At 38.4% G+C, this 25,206-nt stretch overlaps 1 protein-coding gene and 1 long non-coding RNA gene across 2 annotated transcripts; both read left to right on the forward strand.

Moving 5' to 3' along the window:
• Window positions 1-2,833: 2,833 nt before the first annotated feature.
• LOC124285895 lies at window positions 2,834-4,379 on the forward strand. Its single transcript, XR_006900903.1, has 2 exons — window positions 2,834-3,688; window positions 3,834-4,379. It is a non-coding gene; the product is annotated as an uncharacterized LOC124285895 (long non-coding RNA).
• An 11,690-nt stretch (window positions 4,380-16,069) lies between these two features.
• LOC124285890 (E3 ubiquitin-protein ligase TRIM56-like) lies at window positions 16,070-24,921 on the forward strand. The gene is made up of 5 exons (XM_046722166.1): window positions 16,070-16,173; window positions 17,883-18,991; window positions 19,533-19,804; window positions 22,937-22,969; window positions 24,844-24,921. Exons 2-5 carry the CDS (start codon window positions 17,884-17,886, stop codon window positions 24,901-24,903), a joined length of 1,473 nt encoding a protein of 490 aa, XP_046578122.1. The 5' UTR covers window positions 16,070-16,173; window position 17,883; the 3' UTR covers window positions 24,904-24,921.
• Window positions 24,922-25,206: the final 285 nt, after the last annotated feature.

Consider the following 25,206-nt stretch of genomic DNA (forward strand, 5'->3'; position numbering starts at 1 on the left):
AAGCCATGTTCTAGTCAGGCTTTACATGGTGATGTTAGAGAGTATGATTTTGAAGGACAAACATCTACTGACGCATTAGAATTTCTAGTCCGAGAACAGAGTAATGTCATTTCAACCCTTGAGTCAGAAATAGGTGAGAAAAGGCAATTAAATGGGCTTTATGTTTGCACATTAAAATGGAGAAACCAAGCGAAGATACTCATTCAAATTATCACGAGGCCTACTTTAGGAGCAGCATGCAGATAGCCATGGAAGGTAGTGATTTGATTGAACAATATTTGGAAGCCATCAACCAAATGCTCCAAACACTAGATGACTATGAAGGAGTTCATTCAGGATTAAATGTTTCTGACATTGTCCTTTGAAAATGACTGTGGTGAAGTTCGCTCCATTGAACGGTGGTACTTACATTCCACTTCCTCCAGCCCTGGCTAAACATGCACGCTGTATTTTAAATATTCAAAACAAAGACAATGATTTATGTTTTGCTCTCTCCATTCTTGCCAAATTGTACCCACCCTCGTCAAACAAGGAAAGAGAAACACATTACCTCCCTATTTGAATAGGCTTAATTTAGAAGGGTTTTCTTTTCCTATGACATTGAAACACATTCCTCGTTTTGAACAGCTTAACCAGTTGAGCATCAATGTGTACGGTTTTGAAGATGGTACCTTGTACCCTATGTACATCAGTAATGAGTCGAACGTGGAGGAAAATAGGTGTGTAGATTTATTGTTATTGTCACAAGAAAGTCAACCAGATGATTTTGAGGGAGTCTTGGGGTTAGAGGATCATGAGGAAGCCATGGACATAGACAAGGTACCCAACACACATTATTGTCTCATTACCAACTTGAACAGATTAGTGAGAAACAGAAAAGGTAACACAAACATGTGTTTTGTTTGTAGAAAATGCTTGTGGTCTTACTCATCTCAGGAAAGGTTGGAAGCTCACAAACACTATTGTTTTAAGAAAGCGCAAAGAGTCATTTTACCTAAACCAGAGGAAGCAGTGTATGAATTCGGTTTAAGATCACAAAGCAAAACTGAAAGAGCCAAGTTTTTGATTGTAGCCGATTTTGAAAGCTTGTTAGTGACTGAAGATGATGATTCTTCACGTTTAAACCGTCATGTCCCATGCGGCTATGCCTACAAGGTGGTGTGTACCGATGAACAGTATTCCAAACCCATTCAAACCTATATAGGTGAAAACGCAGCAGAACATTTCATCAACAGCATTTTGGAAGAATATGATGCCATCATGAGCCTGTTTAATTCTGTCAAACCCATGCAACTCACTAACCAAGATAAAATTGTCATTGCTACTACAGAACATTGTGGGTTGTGTGGAAAGCTCTTAGGAACAGATAGAGTATTGGATCATGACCACTTGTCGGGGAAGTTCCGTCAAGTCTTGCATAACAAATGCAATCTTAACTTTCAACTAAGAAAAAAGGTGATTGTGATGTTTCACAATCTAGAACATTATGATGCTCATCTTTTGTTAGAAGTAGCACAACAGTTTGGTGATCGTGAGATCACAGTGATACCTCATACCACTGAGCAATTTCTGTCCTTCACAGTAGACCGTAGATTAGTGTTTTTGGATTCCTACAAATTTTTACAAAGTTCTTTGGATGCACTGACACAAAATCTGTTGAAAAAAGGTGCGGATTCTTTTTGTATATTTGAAAGAACAATTTCCTCAGCATGTAGATTTGTTAACACGAAAACTACCATTTCCCTATGAACATATGGATTCCTGGGAAACGCTAAGCGAGACATGTTTGCCTTCAAAGGAAGCATTCTACAGTTCATTGACTGAGCAGGGTGTTAGTGAGGATGACTATGATTTGCCCATCAGTTATGGCAAACATTTCAATGCCAATCCATGAGCGACTTCATGAGATTGTATGTGACAGTAGATGTGTTGCTGTTAACTGATGTTATTGAAACCTTTAGAACTGGTTGTTTAGCTGACTATGGACTTGACATTTGTCACTACTATTCCATGCCTGGTTTCTGTTTGGATGCTGCTATGAAAATCACAGGGGCTAAATTGGACCTATTCACAGATGTAGACACTTACAATTTTATTGAACATTCTATTCGTGGTGGCGTGTCTGTCATTGGTAAAAATATGCAGAAAGCAACAATGAACATATGAGTGATTTTGCTCCAGAGAAAGACACGTCCACTCTACTCTACTTTGATGTGAACTCACTGTATGCTACTGTCATGTTACAACCGCTTCCTATAGGAAATTATCATTTCATTGAACCTGCAGAGTTCACCACCATAGACTGGACAAGCATCGAGGTAGGGGGAGAGTATGGGTACATTCTGGAAGTGGATTTGTTATATCCCAGTCATTTGCACCAAGTTCATGCTGCTTTCCCTATGGCTCCAACGCATGATGATATCCCATTTGACGAGTTATCCCCTACACACAAAGAGCTTCTCGCTCATTTTAACAATCGCCTCATAGATAAACTTCCAAAGAAATCATCCGGTAGAAAACTTTTTTGTACCTTGAAAGATCGTTCACATTATGTGGTTCATTTTAAAACTTTGCAGTTGTATTTGAAACATGGTTTAGTGTTGAATCGCATACACAGAGTGCTGAAGTTTAGCCAGGGTCCATGGTTAAAATCCTATGTGGAACTCAACTTGAAAAATCGCAAAAATGCAAAGGATGATTGTGACAAAGACCGTTACAAATTGATGAACAACTGTGTGTTTGGTCGTTTCTGTATGAATAAACGCAAACACATAAGTGTACACTTAGTGACACAGAGACCCAAACTTCAAAACTGGCCTCAAAACCAATTTCAAACAGGTTAAAATTTATTCAGAAGACGTGGTTTCTGTTGAATTGGAAAATTTAAGTGTGCATTTAGATCAACCCATTGCTGTCGGTTTTAGCATTTTGGATTTGGCTAAATATGAAATTTATGACTTTTACTACAATGTGATGCAAAAGGAATATGGACATGAACATTTAGATTTGCTCATGACGGACACTGACAGTCTCTTTATGCAAGTCCATGCTCCTCCACATAAACCCCTCCTGGACCCCTATGTGTTTATGAAACAGAATCTCCATTTATTTGACACTTCCAATTATGCTCCCAATGACCCAAAGGATCTCTATTCCGATCAAAACAGGAAGGTGACAGGCAAGATGAAGGATGAAGCAGGTGGAAACATCATACTTGAATTCTGTGGACTAAAAGTAAAATGTATTCCTTCTTGATGAAAACGGATAAGGAACTTATTGAGAAAAAGACAGCCAAAGGTATTAAAAAAACAGTGATCAAGAAATTTCTCAGACATAAGATGTTTAAAGAGTGTCTTTTTGACAAAACAGCTGTGTCATGTTCTTTTCATCTCATTCGCTCTTTCAATAACGTCTTGTACACACAGAAACAAAACAAAGTGGCTCTGACCTCCATAGACAACAAGCGTTATGTACTAGAGGATGGCATTCATAGTGTACCTTATGGTTATTCATCAACTGAATAGTTACAACATCTGCAAGAAAATCTTCAAAACAAAGTGGCTTTGACCTCTATAGACAACAAGCGTTATGTGCTAGAGGATGGCATTCATAGTGTACCTTATGGTTATTCATCAACTGAATAGTTACAACATCTGCACGAAATATGGAATTTTACAAGTCCAAACAGGTAAGCTATATGATTATTATGAAATTTTTTTTTTTAATTGAAATTTAGAATCGTATTGAAATTTAGAATGTATAGTCATGTCATTATGTTTGTATTTTATAATACTAGACGTGTTTGATTTATTTATTTTCTATTTATTTTACAGGATGAGCAAACCAGCCTACATGTGTACAAGCTGCGATGGCTTTCTACCTGTTGACGCAAATGGTGAAGACCGATCGGGTCTCTTTACCTGCGTCTACTGTGGTACCAAATTAAAATATACGTATCATAGGTTCCTGAACCCTACTGGCAAATGTGTGGTCAGGAAGGCAAAACTGAACACAGCTCATGCCTGCACTTGTCGGAAGATTCATCATAATGACTACCAGAAGTCAAACTTGCTCTGGCTGAATGTATCCTATGTTTCACTGCAAGAGCAAAACATGAACACTATGAGAGGCTACTTCAAGACTACAAAGTGAACACTATGTGTGACTGCTTCAAGACTACAAAGTGAACACTATGTGTGACTACTTCAAGACCACAAGGAGAACAAACGTAACAATCACAATTGTGCTCACATTGTTTATTGTCACAAACTATACATAGAGTGTGTGGTTTCAATAAAACGATTCTAGTGTTCCTGATGACCTGAACCCAGGAACACCTTTGGCTGCTTTACGTTTAACAAATAAAACATTTCTATGTATCTGTGTTTTGTCTTTCTTTTTTTCTTCCAATACGTTTCATGAAATGTTTGGGCAAATGTAAACGCTTTAATAGTTTAAGAAACTGTTTATAGCCCACTGGTGAACGCCTACTTCGCGGTGACAGGATAAAAAAACGAATCAAGTTGACAATGTTTGAGTTTTGCAGCACATTATTTTTGTTTCCTACAAGTTGTAAATGCTCATCTACACGTAATTGTCCTTTTTTAATGTTGTTTTTCACAAATAACCACATTGACATCAATTTCCCAATGGTTTTGGTAGAAGTAATGTCCTTGATTAACTGGTCGGGAACTTGAAACAGGAGTTCAGTCTTCTTGTTGCATACAGGATGATCAGCGGGTTGTTCCGAGTTAGCTATCCCTTGTGAATCACCATCAACTATCTCATTCACTTTCTGTGGCTGAGCTGTCTGATGAGCTGCCTGATGAGATGCCTGATGAGCTGTCTGTTCTTCTTCTTGTTTGGACATCAATCTCTGATAATTCTCTCTCGTCAGAAGAATCATGGGCTTGCTCATTTTGTACTGAGGACAAGTAGGCTTGGTAGTTCCTTATGCAAATAGGTAAAATTGAATGGCAGGCAGCGATGTGCTCACGTTTCCTGTGTCTGCTCACACTCTTACTGGCCAAGATTCGAATGACAGACTTATGACGAGACAGACGGTTTTTTATCACCTTCTGTTAGTGGTATCTTTCCAACAAGGATATTATACACTAGTGTAATCACTGACTTAAACTGTTCAGATGAAGCATGCGTCAGCATAGCTTTTCTCTGTGCAGAATTAGCTTGTTCTAACATCATAAGAAAAGCCCAATGCTTTTGCAGCAGACCACTCATGTTGATGTTGTAGGGTAGCTGTTCCACGTTCAAAGACAGCTGACTGTAGAGTGAGTGAAGTGAAGTGAAGTGAACTGACTGTTATATAGATGGTTGTCAGGTTTGAAAAACTATGGTGATTAATATATTCAAAGTTGTATGTGTTCTAACCTTCCTTGTTGGTTTTGGGTTCAGACACCATGTGGATATAAGCACAATGTGGAGATAGTCTAAAATGCTCTGCTAATGGATCATCTTCGGCTATCCATGAATGTACTCTCAGTGCGCATTGGAAACAGTAGACTTTGTCAGATTGACCCGTATAGATAAATCCTGCTTCTGCCATGAGCTTTGGGGGTTGCTTCATTTGTACAGGCCAACTGTTGAAAGACTTCAGTCTGTCACTAAACTTTTGCCCAAACGTAATATTATTGCATGGTATTTCAATACAGTCTGCCACGAGGTTATCAAATGGTCCACACACATCCATGGCTCTGTTCAATATGAAAGTGAAAAGGATGAGACGTGGTTGTATATTACCTTAGTTATGTCAAAACGCTCGTGTCTCTATATCCGTGACAGATACACTGTGCACACCTCATCAGAGAATATACCTGTACGCAAACGTCCATACTGTTCATCCGCATAGGGTGAGGTATCCATGACCAGATAACCGTATTTCTTTCTACTTACAGCATCTTGAAAAGATTCGGTGAAATATTTAGCCTGTCCTGGAAATATTTGCGATGCTAAAATTTTATACTCATGTGCCGAACGAGGGTTAGACAATAACACAAAATAATGTGTGTTCAGTGACATAGTTCTGTTACATTCTCCCTTTGGATACGCTGATTGTAGGATGTTGATAACAGAAATTCCTAGATGGTGGGATAATGTGGTATATAGGTGTAAAAACAGCTGACTTTTGCACACTTGTTGCATGAAGTCATCTACTACCAGCAGACAATGTTTATCTGATTCTAGAGAATATGAATTTAACTCCTGTTCTGTGGGGAGGACATCTTGAAAACGAATATTGGGAATGATTGTCTTGAGCTCACTATAGACATCTTGCCACACAGCATAGCAGTAAATAATCAATTTGGGTGCAGGATCAAACATGATATTGGCTTGTCTTAACAGACGTGAAACCCAAAAGGTTTTACCACTTGATGATCCGCCTATCACGGATATGGTTGTAGGCGTTTTAAAAGGTAACAGACAAGCACTTTCATCCATGATGTATCTTGGTCTGCTGTTCAGTATGAAACTGAACTTACTCACAAGCATGGAGGGTATTTATACATAACAAAACATCATTTTGAACTAAATCTATTTTTATTTTTTATTTTTTTATACACATGGTAAAACATTGTACATCATTGTCAATTAAAAACAAGAAGGGGTACAGTATTTGAAATAGTTGCATATATACTGAGATACAAAAGTATCATTCCATAGGAAGTTCCTTATGTCAAACTGATGAACAATACGATGAAAACTCCAGTGAGGTTTCAATGTACATAACAGATAATACAAACAATAGAACCCACACACATTTGAATCTAAAGATTGTATCCGTTTACTGTTGTGCAAGTATGATTGAACATAGGATTTTAGGTAACTATCAAATACAGCATCAATGGGTTCTGATAGGCTGTCAAACAATTCTGCTCTCTTTCCTTTGAAATACATAGCAACCCAGTGACGTCCTTTCTTTTGACTACAGTCTGTATTTACAATAAGTCCAACCCCTCTTCTTATCATAGAAGATGTGAGTACAGGCAAAGTATCTTTAGCATACACTCCCAGGACATGACTCTGTAAGACAGGATCACACTGAATGGTACACTTCAATTCAGAAGCTTTCATGTTTACTTGATGTACACATTCCGCGCTTTATCAATTTCTATGATGGAATTTCTTTCACTCATGATAACACAACTCAATGTCTTAGTCAAAGCAGATTTGAATTCAATTTCAAGTCTCACATTTCCTGATTTCACAAGATTGAGGTAATCAGTATCTACTTCATCCAGTTGGTAAACAAAAAGAGCGCTGCCAAGCAAAAAGTCGTTTCTTGAAATACCATTTCCCTGGTTTTGACACCAAAGTTTCTTGCTATCAAACAGGTTGAGATAGGTGTCTACATCGTCTACACTTGTAGCTCTTCCTGGGACACTGACACCATTCACATACAGGTTGATCGTTTTAATCATGCTCGATTGAAAATTGAAAGGATTCCCATCATATTTCCCATTAAAGCTGCTACTATCTACAAAGCCTATGATATAACGATTAGCAATGGGATTGGAGACATTGTCAATGGTATGTGTTAACTGAGAGACAGGAATGCTAGTGACCTTCACCTCAGATTTGATGAAAGGATAGAGAGCATTAGAGTTGTTCTCAAACAAGGTATTGTGAGCTATAATCAGGGCTGGGTTGACATTCAGTCTGCAGACTTTGAGATAAGCATCCAATAGTGTTATAGTGAATTTTTTGTTGGCAACACCACTCATGAGACAGAAGGTAGGAGAGGATCTGTACAATTTCATAGTCATAGGTACACCATTAATCATGTATCTATCCATCTCAAACACATCTTCAAATAAGTTTCCAGACATAGTCATCTCTTGACTCAATGCAATGAACTGTCCTCGTCTCATCAAGCCTGTGTTGCTTCCCGTTTCTGTATCTGTTGATTCTATATCACTGTTCGATTCTCCTACATCTTTGTAGAACAACTGAGAGGTTAACTGTGTAGTCTTTGCATCAGCTCCAAAATTCAGTAAGGCTTTCATCATGCTCTTGTAAGCATAATGATTGTTTGTGGAAGAGACCAGCGTGTCATTCAAATAAACGGATAGTTGACTAAAAAGCGACTGAAGAAACAGGTTGACTGGGGCGACGTGTTCTTTGGGAAGCAAGGTGCTCCCATCATTGTGAGTGACCTTGAGTTTCACGTGCAATCTTGTCCTCTTCAAATCAAGGTAGTCACTACCTGTGTTAGAAATACTGAATTCCAAAGGCGCCTCGTCGTTGATTTGACTCACTGGACGTACATTTTCATAGTAATGTTGTTGAATACATGTCTGAAATGGGGGTAGTGTGAATAAATTTAAAGACTCGGGAACAATCTCTTGAAAATTTTTACTGGTGAGCAGCGACATGGTGTTAACTAAAGATATCCTTTTCTTTCACTGGAGTGTACTTGAGCACACGAGCTGTCTTGGAGGGGATGTTGCTTGTTGGACGTATCCTCTTGGTTGTGACCACCTGTTCACCTGCAGCTCTTTTTAATGATTTCTGTCTCTTCTCTTTAGCATCTGCTCTTTCCACCACACTTTGAGGTTCAGAAGTCACCTGCAGTTTGACTTGAACTTCTTTTGATGCTTCCTCAGGTTGATGAGATGTAATGAGCTTAGGTCGCGGGTTTCCATTCACCAATTGAGAACTACCTGTCATGTGTTTCTTGAAAAAATTCTGCCATTTGTTGTAATCGGGCACATACAGAGGTAAAGACTCCATATTAACCAGCAAAAGGGTAACGTCTGAAGTGAAGTGTTAGGTGAGTCTCTTCTTTCAAGAATGATAGTGGAGTTCCATCACTTGCTTTTATACTAATTTCAATGTCTGGAGATTCTTTCACCATCACATGGATATTGTATTCATTAGCAAATTTAAAGTTAGGCCCCTCCCTCAGGTCTAAACGTCTCAACAATGGTAATTGAGTGTGTCCTACCAATGAACTATCACATAAGTTACACAACACATCTACATAAGGGTCATTCATATGAGTGAGATCTACCTTTCCAAAGTTTAATTCTGTCAAGCTGACTATCCAGAAGCCATCAAACATCAATCTTTGATTCAGTTTCACACGAAAATGGTATGGGTGTTCCCTTTGAAGTAATCTTTCTTTGAGTCTGTACACTTCAGAAACACATATTTCTCCATTACAAATTTTTCAATTGACTTTCCTCCACATAAGAATCAAAGGATTTGGGCCAACCTAACCATCGAACCAAAGCATAAGTCTTTCCATTCATACGTTTCTTCTTTAAGATCTTTTCCACCTGCCACTCAATATCCTCTCCTTTATTGACCTTCTGCAATTCACCAGTATAAAAAGTACCTTTGATCATTTCATCATGAAAATCTTTGAGTTTGTACAGTGGAATTTCCTGTCTTTTAAAACGATGAGCTATTTTGAACAGTTCTTGTGTCCACTTCAAGTCAAGTTCTGTGTTGAAAGGTCTCTTCAGATATGGAATGCGAACAAGATCTCCTACTTTATATCTGAATTTCTTCCTAGGGTGCAGACTTTTGAGATGTTTCAACAAAGGTTTGACATACAGATGCTGCCAAACTTTCAATTCATTGTCCTTACTCACTTGTGCAGGTGATAAATTCGGTAGGGAGGAATGCAATGTATGATTGTAGTTGTGCACTAGTTTAGGTAAAACATCGATGTAATGTTTGGTATTGTTGTGAGTCATGTAACGCGTAATCAGTGATTTTAGCGTTCTGTTGAAGCGTTCTACGTAATTACTTTTAATGTTTTCATTCCGTGTAATGGTGTGAGTGATGTTTTTCTTTTTTCAAATATGACTCAAAGCCTGCTCGAAATTCTGATCCAGCATCTGTGCGAACCTTCTTTGGTTGTCTAGTTTTCAGTATTTCTTTGAAGGCTTTCAACACCGATTCAGGTTTCTTGTTTTCTAAAGGTAGCACAAAAGCATATCTGCTCAAGATATCAATAGCCACCAGCAAATATCTGATACCATCATTCTCTTTGCTATAACGAGAGAGGTCGGCCAGATCCACATCAAACATTTCATTCATAAAATTCACCCTTACTTTTAACCTTTTAAATCTATGCTTGACTGGTCTATGTAAACTATAGGCATCTTGATTCTTCACAAATCGTTTCACATTCCTCAACCTGATATGATGTTGTCTGTTTTTCTTCAATTCATCACGTAGTTTTGTTGGACCAAAATAAGCTCCAGGATTTTCAGCATTGAAATAATACTTTTCTATGGCTTTTTCTTGCTTTAACATGCTGCTCTTCTTTTCCGAACTCATGTTGCACTGTGGAAACTGTGACTGACTAAGCAATATATAACATGAAACAGCATGGGTTTATTCATTTTATTTGAACATTCACTAAAGTTTGTTACGATGCATAATGATAACCGCCATGTTACAGAGCATGATGAAAGCACTTCTGTATTTACACTGATAGGATATGACCTTCAAAGTCCTGCGATACCATGTCTTTCATCATGCCGCCTTCATCATAGTAGCACATACAGTTCATGAGATCCATACAACACACATGACACTGAATTTGTCCACTATTACAACTGATGTAACGCAACTTATTGTTGTGACGACATACACTGCAACTTTTCTGAAGAGGAGTAAGTTTCTCTTCCTGATAGAGATCTTCCATGATTCCACTGGATGAATCAACAGCTGTTATGTCTGTGGTTTGTTTCTCTTGCTGTTCTATGTCCTCCATGAGATGAGTGTAATCCAACCACCAGTCGTCTATAGTAGGTTCTGTGGTAGGTGTTATGGGTCGGGTTGTGAGGGATGGAGTTGACACTGCTTCAGTATCTTCTCCCAGGTTCCTGAAAATGACAAATAAGATTGGAGAATGTAGAACTGCAAACACAGTAACATGTACGTAAATGAAAAGCTATTCCAAATGATAAACTATTTGCTTACTTTGGTTGTATAGGAGGAGTGGATTTCTTCTTTTTGAGACTTCTGCTTCTGGCCACTTTTCTGTTCCTTCACTTTCCTTGGCTTCTTAGCTTTAGCAACACGCTTGTTGGGTGACTGACGTTTTCTGTTACTTGAATTACTATCCTGAGTGGTGGCAGAGATTTTTGAATAATCCAACATCAAGCTCATGAGAGCTGGCGATAGCGAGGGGAATTTCTGTTCTAGAGTCTTCATTCTCTGGAACATCTCTGTGTATGTGGTTTTATACAACTCACTTGTTCGCATCATCGTTTCGTGCAAATGAAGCTGAGTGTTAAGAATATCCTTCATTTCTTGAAACGTACTCGAGAGCAGCTGGTCTGTTGAAAAGTCCACATGTTGAAGGTGAAACATCTTCTGTGCCATATGAATTGCAAGCAGAGGTGTGTTTCTGAAACTTGTTCACTCGATAATGACGATGAAACTGATTTGAAATGTCTAATACTAAAAGGTATATGGTGGGATTGTGTAGAGCATGTAAGCACTGATTGGATGTAGAGTGATACACATGCAGTTTGGTTGGTTAATACTCTACATCAGTGGAATATTTTATTCTAACTGAGGAATGTTCGTTCGCCAGGGTTGAAATGATTTTCAGAGAGCTATGGAATGTTTAATGTATTCTGTGGAATGCTTTATTCTACTCGTGGAATGTTTGTTCACCCGTGACATCAATAGATTGAATGCTTAAGAAGCTTTAATGCCCTGTGGAATGCTTATTCATGTCTTCTGGAATGTTATTGTATTCTATTGAATGCTTTGACTCTCCTCTGGAATGTTTATTCGTTACAACGTCAATAGATTGAATGCTTTGAGTATGAATACTCTGGAATGTCTATTGTTGTGCTCAGGAATGCTATTGTGCTCATAGGGAGGTGTGCTCAGGAATGCTATTGTGCTCTGGAATGCATTGTGCTCATAGGGAGGATTAATCCTCAATCGATTGAGGATTACTGCTCTGGAATGCTATTGTTATGCTCTGGAATGCTATTGTTATGCTCTGGAATGCTTTTGTTCTCTTAGGAATGCTATTGTCTGTGCTGAACGGATTACTTTTATACTACTCAGGTGAAATAAGAAACCGATCGTATATAATCCCAAATAGACTTGCTCAAATCTTTTTGACGAATAATATGTCCAAAGAGAATTTATATTTTCCTTGAAAACAAATAATTTAACGAAATCACCTAAAGCGTCATAAACTTTCGCTCACTGTCAGATGTCTGAGCGGGTTGCATCAGAGACAAATATGACTAACGCTTAGACCCTGAGTATATTCAGTATCTAAAATTTTGATAGAAAGAATCACTGGCTATCGATACATACGATATGCCTCTATACTAGTATAGGGACATATCCTATGTATCGATAGCTTGTGTTTCAATATAACAGAGCAAAACTGTGGAATCGCAGAAAGATCTCTGTCGCGTTGTGCTCATACAAAAAACAAGCCCAAATTGTAAAAAAAAGAACCAAAGATAGACAATGCGACTATTCAATGTGTCAACGCGGCAATTTGTCACAATGTCACACTTTGAATATTTATTTTTATTGTTTTTCCAGAAAAAAACGACAATGCGATATAATGATTATGTTGCACTGTCGGGCATTTTACTTTTTTCTTACGGCACACTTGGGACAATAGGACAAAAATGCGAGAACGCTACATATTTTGACCTGGACAACTCGCGTTGTCGCATTGTCGTCCTATTGTCCGAAGTGTGTCTTAAGAAAAAAGTAAAATGCCCTTTTGTAGATGAGGTGAGGTGAAAAGGGGTTTAACGTCGTACTTGAGAATGTTTCGCTCATTATTATTATTATAGGATACTTATATAGCGCACATATCCACGCACTAGTGCATGCTCAAGGCGCTGGTAGTTTTCCCCCCTCGATCATTGGATGTGAATCTCAACGGCACATCTTAATATCAATCTCAACTCCCTGGGGAGCATACAACTTTTGCAGCCACTAGGCTTATTGCGGCTTTCCCATCCGTACGAGGTACCCATTCACAGCTGGGACTGACTGGACTGCACGTTGCTGTACCCGCAACTAGGTGTTTGCACGTATTCATCCCAGATAGCAAAGGTGTGTTGGGCCAATGTTGGTATATGGTTGGTTGGTTGGCCAACAGTTTGACAACATTGGCCCAACGTTATCTTAATGACTTAAAAGTAACGGTGGCTTTTGACACGTTGGTTCAACAGTGGGCCAACATTTGAAAAACTCTGCCTATTTTTCCTGATCTTACATCTATTTCAAAAAGTTGGGCCACCGTTGGCCCAACATTGTGAATAAAAGAGTCAGCACACGGCCATTTTTAGCAATGTTTTCTTATAAAGATTTTGATGAAAGTTGAAATAATTACACAGACAAAAAGAAAGAATCCATTTCCCTCTCTTTCAACTATGATGCAGTGAATTTTACAGCGTTGTTTTCTCCAAACTGAATACCAAACTTGTCATCAATGATAGCTTTACCTGACATTCAAAGAGCAGACGACACTACATTTCTGGAGGCCTTCAACTGGTAAATATGCATTGTTATTTCTGTGATACTGAATTGCGAATATATTGTGAAATAATTGGTTTAAATCATCATTTAGGCAAAAGAAACTGATACATACTGTATTGAAAGGCAATTGCTTGAGTAGATTAAAGATTTAATTGACTCTTTTCTTTAGGTAGCCTGTTTTAACCACTTTGATAAATCTCATTTCATTTTAAATTATTTAAATTTATTGTGTTTACTTTAATAACATTATGTGTTTGTCAGTTACACTCCTGTTTCCATATACAACTCTCTCTATTATTCATCTTTACAACCAATAATTGCTAAACATCATCATATCAGATATATGTGTCACAGTTATAGTAGTTACACGTCATATCCAAATAACACATTATTTGAACAGCATTCTAGAAGTTGGTGAGTCCAAAATGAAACATACAACTCTATGGATGACAACTTCTTGTTTATTGTATAGAACGATGTTTCGATGTAGATTCTTACACAGTTATCAAGCTAAAAGTGACTACAAGCAAATGATGAAGGTATATATACATGTACAGAGTATGTTTTGTCAAATAAACATAATTTGGAGCGGCCAGTTGGGGACTAAGAACAACAAATGGATCTAGTGATGAAACCAGCGGAACCACCTACAACATGTCTTCACGGGCCTCAACCAGTAACCCACCAACTCATAGTTTGTTTGATTTCATTTGAGACCAATGAATTGCTCACTAACACAAAATCTAAAAATTGCAAGAAAACCAAATTTTGCAGTCACATGAAACGACAGACCAATGAAGAACTAATCAAACTATAGACTCTATCAAAGCACCCTATCAGCTTGTTGTTACAACTGAATCTCCCCTGTTTATTGGCTTCATCACCATTCTATTTGTTGTTCTTAGTCCCCATCTGGCCTCTCCCAATAATGTACCAGTTGTTATTCAATTACATGTTGTTGTTAATGTCAATCTGCTGATTGTCAAAACATACTACGCATATATACTTCTCATCATTTGGTTTTAGCTTGATAACAGTGTAAGAATCTACATCCGAACGTCACTCTGTGCAATAAACAAGAAGTTTTCAATCATTAAGTTGTATGTTTCAAATAAAACATAAGGTCAAATACTATGTCCTTTTACGATAGTTCTCATGTTTAAAATTATGATATCTGTCACAGTTTCATGAAATTTTTGGGTTGTTTTTTCAGCAGCAGTTCGAAAAACCTGTCAGCGGCGACAGCCAAAAGACCTAAGACAAGAAATACAATAATGTTCAAATAACAATGAAAAAAAAGAATGAAATAGTTCACTTGATTAACTTGTTGTGTTGTTTATATATGTTTCTGATTGCAGAGGTCAGGAAAGAGCTAAATGTTGAAATACAGTTGTGCCAACATAAGCCCAACTAAATCACATCGTTGGGCCAAGTATGGGCCATGGTTTAGTACAAAGGTCAAAAAAGAGCTAAATGTTGAAACACGGTGGTGCCAACATAAGGCCAACAAAATCACTACGTTGGGCCAACTATGGGCCATGGTTTTGTGTGAATTTTCATTCGTTGGCCCAACAATCAGCCAACATGATGGGCCAACGTGGACCCGATGAGCATATCCAAGTGGGCCCATCGTCAGTTTGCCAACAATGGGCCAACCAAACTGGTGATTATGGGCCAACTATGGGCCAACATACCAATGCTATCTGGGTACTAGTCCAGACGTAAGCTGGTTTTATAGTGCTAGCTCACTGAGATACCATGCCGCAGTGAAGCATGAATACCCCACTCAGACACATCATACTGACTCCGAGCCGACCAGTCCTTATTGTACTCATTACTGCCGAGCGCCAGGCAGGGACCAACAAGTACCATATTTTAACGTCTTTTGGTATGACGCGGCCGGGGATTGAACCCGCGACCTTCCGCTCTCCTGACGGATGCTCTAACCACTATACCACGGAGGCGGCCCCCCTTTTGTAGAACAAAAAGTGTTATTCAAAGCGCAAAAAATGTATAATTCACTAACCAACACTTTACTCACTAACAGACCAGTGAGGATTCCGGGATAGAATAGGTAAGGGGAAAATAATAGATCAGGTAGTTTGACATCATTCCCCACATCCTGATGCAATGCTCATGCTGTCAGTCACTGGTTTGTCTCGACCAGACTCGAATACTTTATCACCATCGTCATATAGCTAAAATATTGCTGTTTAAAAAAAAAAGGAAAGAAAAAAGATAATAATATCAAACAAAGGGATCACCTGGAAGGAAGGTATGTCAATGTTCCCACGTGCTATTTCTAGCACGATGTATTTCATATTCTACGTGTTATGTGAAAAATTCGATTAACAAGATTTATTGTTGAACATTGTTTTCATGTTTGTAAATATGTAATAGACCCCGTGCATCATTCTCAGGAAAATCATCGGAAACTATAAATATAATATATGAAACAGTTTCCACAGATATGTTATGTGCTTTCCATGGGGTATTTATAGTCTGTGGTGTGAATACTAACCTTGCTGAAACAGATATCTGACGCCATTGAGTTATCTCCCTTTAGGAGGACCCCACCCTCAGAAAAGACAGCGGATCTTCTTCCAAAAACAAGTGTCACTGAGCGTGTTTTCAAAGACAGATTCGTGGTAAAGGTTAAAAGAGGTTGGTATGAAGTGTTCATGATCATGAATATTTTTCACACACATTTGTGGGAGACATATTGTCACTATGGACACAACACTGTTGAACACAAAGAGGGAATTGATTTGGTACAAGTGTTTAGAATTACTGTGACCGCGCCCGACCATGTACATGTAAAGTACCCTTTAATACAAGAAGAAATATCTGAATACAGCCATCAGACACTGTTACAGCTTAAACTAATCATATTTGTAATTGTTTGATATCTGTGACCTACACTGAACACATCCTGGGACAGTAGAGGACAAACCGAAAGTAAGAACCAGGAAGTGGGAACATAGGCAGTATTCTCAACGACACTAATATTTTTCTTTTCAAAACGTAACATCAAACTAGTGAAATAATGTTTGCCGTCGGCAGTCAATGCAAAACGCATAGCATTTCAAATCATATATAATATTACTTACTTGTGTATTGCTGTTGTTTGACTAGGTGTGAGTTATATTTCATAATGAGTGGTAGAATCTATGAATCAATAAATGTTAACTTTTGAAATTCGGTTCACGTGTAAAATATGGATTTCATACTTCATTTGTTCATAGCACTTTGTGCTATATGTGAGTACATTTATGCGTTAAGAAATAATGCAAATGTTTCCCATGGTCAAGTGCCTACACGTACAACAGAGCGAGCGTGGGATTTTAGTTTTACGCCGCTTTTAGCAATATTCCAGCAATATCACGACGGGGGACACCAGAATGGGCTTCACACATTGTACCCATGTGGGGAGTAGAACCCGGGTCTTCGGTGTGACGAGCAAACGCTTTAACCACTAGGCTACCCCACCTGCCCGGGCACAACAGAACATAAGTGACATTTATGTAAAGTAATCATATTTAACTTCTTTGTAACCGTGTGCATTTATGTAATGACTGTCGTTCTCATCGGGATGCTGGGATCAATTTTCATTAACATGTTGTCGACAGCTGAAAATATTTATATAAACATAAAATGGAAATTATCTTTTATGTATCTCTTCGCCAGACGAATTCCATTTTATCTGTTTCGTTTTATCATCTTTTGATATTGCTTTGGTTGGTTGGTTGGTGTTGTCCTATTATTGAATAGCTGTAACGCTTCCTTTTGTTGTGTTTATTGTTTAACGCCTCACTCAGCAATATTCCAGCTATATGGCGGCGGTCTGTAAATAATCGAGTCTGGACCAGACAATCCAGTGATCAACATCATGAGCATCTATCTACACACCTGGGATGCGATGACATGTGTCAACCAAGTCAGCGAGTTAAATATTGCAAAATAGAAATGTCAAATGAAATAATTTCTTTCCGTTTCAAATTAACTGAAAGAATCTTGTCCTCAGGTGTATCTGCTGTCTCTATATCTTTATCTCGACTTTCACATGTCGGTGTTATGTTTCACACAACAACGGGCACTGTTCGACTGAACATTGTTCGACCCAAAATATCGAGACGTGCTTTAACCATTTCCTGGAAACTGTCAACACAATGTATTGTTACCTGATGTGTCCAAATACAGCACTTTGAGAACCAGTTCTTGTTTTAAATCGGATATACCGAAGTTTTCCGTGTTTCATGTCATCAGACAGTGTGCCATGTTTATTGGAAGATGTAGGCCTGGAAGGGTTGCTATAAGCGATACATAATATATAATGTAAGATGGATAACGCTCACCAAGTTTTCTGAATACAGAATGTCGGAACCACAAGAGAAGGTTGACATAAGTGCCCTCAAAGACACATTCCTGGAATGCCCCGTGTGTGTGGAACATTTCAACCAGACAGACCGCCGTCCTCGTCTCCTCCACTCCTGCCTCCATGCCTTCTGCACACAGTGTCTTCAGCAGCTTCTTGACAAGGAGGGGAAAGGTCAGATCACATGTCCGCTATGTCGTCAAGTCCACAAGATCCCAGGAGAGCCTGGCACTTTGCCTGTGGATCCGGTCAGAGCAAAACTTGTAGATTTTGTGCAGATCAAAAACGAAGGAAAAGCTCCATGCACAGACTGCCCCGCAGGAAGCCCAGCAGAGTCAAGGTGCCAGGAGTGTTCTGTATATCTGTGTAAGGAATGCGCATGTGTACACAGACGTCATCGACTGACTCATGACCATCCCGTCATATCCCTGAGTGGAGTGCTAGAACAGCCTCTGAACACATTCGCCCAGGGTCACTTCTGCACTCATCATCCAAAACACCAGCTGGAGTTCTTTTGTGCTAGTGATGAAACGCTGTGTTGCCTTTCTTGCACAGCTGTGGAACATAAGGGCCACGACTTCCAGAAACTAGATGAAGCAGCTAAGAAACGACAAACGGAATTGGAAGCATCGATGCTGGCCGTCAACGTAAATGTCCAACAACTGCGTCAGAGGCGACTGTCTGAAGAAAGACGTCAAACTGCTATCGCGGAGGCCCAGGCAAAGGCCAAATCCGATGTGAACACACACTTTACAAGACTGATACGCATAATCAATGAAAGAAAGTCACATCTGGTCCGGGATATCGACGAAAGAAGTAGTACAATGTTGTCTCTGTCTAAGAAAGAAGTAGAAGCGATAGACCAAACTCTTGCTGTTGCGGAGTCAACTGAAACGTACTTCACTCAAGCCAAGGAGAAGGCTGGTGTTGTGGAAATTCTTCAGATGTATCCTGCCATCAAGAGAAGTTTGGATGCAGCAGCCGATGGGCAAGGTCGACAAACGGCACCGGAAGTTGTGATGACATTTACTCTCACAAATGGAAATATTGTCGAAAAATTGGGATCAGAAGTAGGTTGCGTGAGCGAGTCTACTGAGACTCAGAAAGGTAGGCGCACACATCTTTCCTTGGACTAACGAGGCAAACGTATTTGCCTATGTCAATGGTTTCAATACTTCTCCATAACTGTTACATGTTAAGTTTGTAAATAGAAATGCGAACAATCTCTTTCTTCTGTTGAAAAATGTTAGCACTAGCAACATCTAATGTAACCGTACCTGATGATCTAAACAAGTGTGAATGTATTAAGCGGGTCTATAACAGATACCTGCCTTTGAAACTCATGTAACCATGTGTAATATATTTTCAATCGTTTGTTCGTGTCGATGATTACTATAATAATGTTTTGTAATGATATTACCGTGTACCACTAAAGCAGAAGGTCGGGGTACAATTCTCAGGCCAAATCATACCAATAGACGTTAATAGATGGAACTTGTTGTTGCCTTGCCTCGAGAAGATAAAACAAGAACTCGTCTGCTTGGAATCTGTAAGCTGTGTTTGAAATTGGATTCATGCACGTCGCAGTCTTAGTACAATGATCTTGAAAGTGACATTTTTGTACATCATGCTAATTGCCTATTTTCAGAAAATGATCAACTTCTACTGTCTTTAGATGAAGTATTTGATGCTGCTTTGAAATACAAAAGCAAGAAGAAACTTATGAAACATTGTGAAGAGAAGTCTTACTCCAATGAAAGAGAAACGTGCGCTATCTGTGAGAATCATATCGAAGATGCAAAGAGGATACGGTGCGGGCACCGTTTCTGTAAGGGCTGCATTGACCAGGTGCTCAGTAGGCAACCAAATTGCCCTGTGTGTTGCAAAGTTCGATATCCGGTTTCATCGTTTTCCGAACTTGTAAGTAGGGAACTGACGCATTGTAAATCAGTAACATTTCTTCTGAACCCAAAACAAACAAAACATGAAATGTTGTAACCAGTGGTCACCTGAGTTTCTGTTCAGTATGAATACGCTTTTCCGTCGGCAGTCAATGCAAAACGCATAGCATTTCAAATCATATACAATATTACTTACTTGTGTATTGCTGTTGTTTGACTAGGTGTGTGTTATATTTCATAATGAGTGGTAGAATCTATGAATCAATAAATGTTAACTTTTAAAATTCGGTTCACGTGTAAAAAATGGATTTCATACTTCATTTATTCATAGTACTTTGTGCTATATGTGAGTACATTTATGCGTTAAGAAATAATGCAAATGTTTCCCATGGTCAAGTGCCTACACATACAATAGAGCGAGCGTGGGATTTTAGTTTTAGCAATATTCCAGCAATATCATGTTGGGGGACACAAGAAATGGGCTTCACACATTGTACCCATGTGGGGAATCGAACTCGGGTCTTCGGCGTGACGAGCGGACGCTTTAACCACTAGGCGACCCCACCACCCGATCAGGAGGTGAAATTTCTCTTATTGTAAGCTGATTATTACAGATATAGGTAGTGAGTGAGTTAAGTTTTACGCCGCAATATTCCAGCTATATGGCGGCGGTCTGTCAATAATCGAGTCTGGACCAGACAATCCCGTGATCAACAGCATGATCATCGATCTGCGTAATTGGGAACCGATGACATGTGTCAACAAAGTCAACGAGCCTGACCACTCGATCCTGTTAGTCGCCTCTTACGAGAAGAATGGTTTACTGGAGATCAATATTCTAACCCGGACCTTTACGTGTCACAGATCTCAGTAACACTGACAGATCATGATTGGTAGACTTGCGACAGAGCATTCGAAATATTGACTTAACGTAACTAGAGCATAATGCAAGTACAGAAACATTCACATTCGGACAGGCTTGATGAGTCATGTAATACCCGTACTCACAGTTTACTATTAAGACGCTCCTAGTTCAAAGGAAAATATTGGAACATAACTTCAGTCATGTTCTATTATGTATGTAGAAACTAAGATTCAAGAGAAATGATTTTCTTATTTTCTCTTGCAACCTAAGTATGTATGATATTAAAAAGAAATACTTTAGAAAGGCTCTTCCTCAGCTATGTTTGCGTCGAAAGTCGTCAAAAGGCCCCGCACATTCCTGCAAGTTGAACACCGTTCGTGCAAACATTGCATGACATGGTGTAATAAAGAATTTATTGTAGCAATTGGACCCATGTGTGACGTTTCCCACTATGTTCCGTATTTATCTTTGTTAAACGGCTCCTCTGTAATGCTTAACAATATGTTTCATTTTAATGCTAAGGATGTGTAAATAACCTTCACCCAGCAATTAACTGTATTGTCCTGGCCATGCTGCTTTGACCGTCGTTTATCGAGTACTTTGCTGACACGCCTTGATATGACTGAAATACTGATGTGTTTTTAGTATAATTGAACCGTTCTTGCTCAATCACCTTTTCCATCCAGAATGTTTTTGTTTTGGCGTTCACAGTTGCCTTCCAATTGTTTACCTTTTGCCCTGGAGACTCAGTAGTTTGTTTAATGTATTCGCTAAGTTTAATCAAGTAAACGAAGTGTAAATAGACATCATTGAAACATCAGTTTGTCTAAATCCTAACCCATTGCCTGAAGGATGGTGGTTAGTGCAACATCATGCAAGAATGACAATGTTTCCACGTAATAGGACTGTTTAACAAATAACCAAATACAAGAAACATATATTAACATGTTCTGCTGGTTCACGAAATCCCTAGTTATTATAATTATATCATAATGGTATGTGTGCGATTGAGTTGCAGGGGGACGACTATTATGGCGACGAACAGCATCGGGCAAGTTTTATAGTACGATTGCTTCAATGTATTCTCATTTAACAGGATGTGTTAGTTAGACTTTCACCTTTAATGACAGATGTTACAGAAAACCACTTATTTATTTCTTCTACCGTTGTCTCACGAATATGTGTCATTGTCGTCAAAAGGAGTCACTGATTCCTACAAAATGAACATGAACACCGTTTATGCAAGCTGTGCATGACATGGTGTAATTAAAACTTCATTTTATCATTCGGACCTATCGTGTGATGTTTCTTTTATGTTCAATATTTATCTTTATTTAACGTCTCCTATGCAATGCGAAATAATATAGACGTTTGGCGTTCACAGTTGCCTGCCAAATATTTACTGTTTGCCCGGAGACTCGGTAGTTTGTGTAATGTATTCGCTAAGTTTGGTCAAGTATCCAAGTGTAAATAGAGATCATTGGAACATCAGTTTGTCTAAATGCTTACCCGATGCCTGAAAGATGGTGGTTAGTGCAACATCAGTCATGCAAGAATGACAATGTTTCCACGTAATAGGACTGTTTAACAAAAAAAAAAAAACTACAAGAAACATATTTAACATGTGTTTTCCATAAGGGACAAAAATAATTATGCGTAATTATACTTGATGTCAACATACGTTGCACGAGGTTGTGATATGCAGTATATGGACTAAATAAGTTACTGTTGGTTATCTAATTATTCCCACTAGTTATTAAAATACAGAACGGCACGCCTGCGATTGTGTTGCAGTTTTGGCATGCACCTCCACACGAAGGTAGTAAAGGAGAATACTAAGAATTGTTTGCTGATAATATTTCTGCTGTTTCTGGCACTTGTTAATTACTCCAAAAGAAGTTCGATTTTTTGGAAAGGTTTTGTAATGGTAAGGGGAATAAAACAAAATTGGAATAAGACAAAAACTATTGTCTTTAGAAATTGTGGAACGCATGCCGATATGAGAAATGGCATTATAATGGTAATCCTTTTCAAACTTTAATTTCTTGTATTCATCTAGGTGCTGACTTGTGTTCACTATTGTTTGTTGATAATATTACTGCTGTTTCTGACACTCCTAATTTACTCCAGAAGAAACTAAATGTTCTGGGAAACGTTTGTAATGATAAGTCAACATACGCACCATGAGGTTATGATATGCAGTATATAAGATATAGAAGTAGCAGCTGGTTCTCGAAATCCCTAGTTATTATAACACATAGTGGCAGGTATGCCATTGTGTTGCAGGGGGACCCTAACGATGACTACGAACAGTATCAGGCAAGTTTTATAGTACTATTGCTTCAGTGTATTCTCATTTAACAGCATGTGTTAGTTAGACTTTCACCTTTAATGACAGATGTTACAGAAAATCAATTATTTCTTGTACCACTCTCTCACCTAGAAAAAGAGAAGTTATTATCCACAAAACTGGCTATGATAGTACTCCCCAACTTCTGAAAAAACCTCCCCAAAGAAGCCTTTCAGCTTGTTTAACTTGTTCTGCTGGTATTCACCGGGACTACATTTCAAGTCCACGGATGTTTCTCATATTCTTTAGTAAGCTTTATAAGAAAATGGAAAAAAGAGGTGTGAGAAGGAAGTTTCATAAATCAGTTCTTTACTAATTTGTGTACAGTGATGTTTGCTGATAATATTTCTGCTGTTTGTCACAACTGTATTGTAATTTTGTAAAAAAAATGAACTTTAATAATGCTAACAGGAATGAAAGTAAATTGGAATAAGAGAACAATTGCTGTCTTTAAAAATGTGACCAACATGCTGATGAAATGGTATTGTAATGGTAGCCCTGGTCAAACTTTCCCATTCAAACAGGATTTGAATAGATAAATTATATAATACCCTTATGACCGTACTTAAAGTTTATTTGTATTGGACGCCTGCTAGTTCAAAGGAACATTTTGGAACATCATTTCAATCGTGTCCAAATGTCTATGCAGAAACTGAGATACAACTGAAAAATTGCATTTCTGTAATATGTCGGAGAGGGGTGTGAAAAAGTAATACCCAGGAAAGGATATTCCTCCAGTATATATGTGTCATTGTCGTCAAAAGGAGTCACTGATTCCTACAAAATGAACACCGTTTATGCAAGCTGTGCATGACATGGTGTAATTAAAACTTCATTTTATCATTCGGACCTATCGTGTGATGTTTCTTTTATGTTCAATATTTATCTTTATTTAACGTCTCCTATGCAATGCGAAATAATATAGACGTTTGGCGTTCACAGTTGCCTGCCAAATATTTACTGTTTGCCCGGAGACTCGGTAGTTTGTGTAATGTATTCGCTAAGTTTGGTCAAGTATCCAAGTGTAAATAGAGATCATTGGAACATCAGTTTGTCTAAATGCTTACCCGATGCCTGAAAGATGGTGGTTAGTGCAACATCAGTCATACAAGAATGACAATGTTTCCACGTAATAGGACTGTTTAACACACACAAAAACAACTACAAGAAACATATTTAACATGTGTTTTCCATAAGGGACAAAAATAATTATGCGTAATTATACTTGATGTCAACATACGTTGCACGAGGTTGTGATATGCAGTATATGGACTAAATAAGTTGCTGTTGGTTATCTAATTATTCTCACTAGTTATTAAAATACAGAACGGCACGCCTGCGATTGTGTTGCAGTTTTGGCATGCACCTCCACACGAAGGTAGTAAAGGAGAATACTAAGAATTGTTTGCTGATAATATTTCTGCTGTTTCTGGCACTTGTTAATTACTCCAAAAGAAGTTCGATTTTCTGGAAAGGTTTTGTAATGGTAAGGGGAATAAAAAAATTGGAATAAGACAAAAACTATTGTCTTTAGAAATTGTGGAACGCATGCCGATATGAGAAATGGCATTATAATGGTAATCCTTTTCAAACTTTAATTTCTTGTATTCATCTAGGTGCTGACTTGTGTTCACTATTGTTTGTTGATAATATTACTGCTGTTTCTGACACTCCTAATTTACTCCAGAAGAAACTAAATGTTCTGGGAAACGTTTGTAATGATAAGTCAACATACGCACCATGAGGTTATGATATGCAGTATATAAGATATAGAAGTAGCAGCTGGTTCTCGAAATCCCTAGTTATTATAACACATAATGGTAGGTATGCCATTGTGTTGCAGGTGGACCCTGACGACTGTGATGATGACAAACAGTATCAGGTACTAAGTATTCTTTTATAGTAGACTTTACCTTTAATGACAGATGATGATAGTTAATTTGACCAGTAGAAACACGTCATTATTGCTACACCAGGCTATTTTAGAAATGAAGTTAAGTCTAAAGAGCATGCTTGTTACGGCGGAGGGAGACGACTTGTAATCCAGCATGTATTCATAATTAATTGTTTAATGACCATAGTCAAGCAAGGAGACAGGGTATGTTTTGAAGCAGAATGACAGTCTGTATTATCAGATCCGACAAAGGTCGTGAATTTGATAACAAGAAATTTTAGATCATATTTAGCCAACAAGGGTATTACCTAC

The sequence above is a fragment of the Haliotis rubra genome, unplaced genomic scaffold (assembly GCF_003918875.1).
Source record: "Haliotis rubra isolate DU_JTF1 unplaced genomic scaffold, ASM391887v1 Scf37, whole genome shotgun sequence".
NCBI classification, from domain to species: Eukaryota; Metazoa; Mollusca; class Gastropoda; order Lepetellida; family Haliotidae; genus Haliotis; species Haliotis rubra.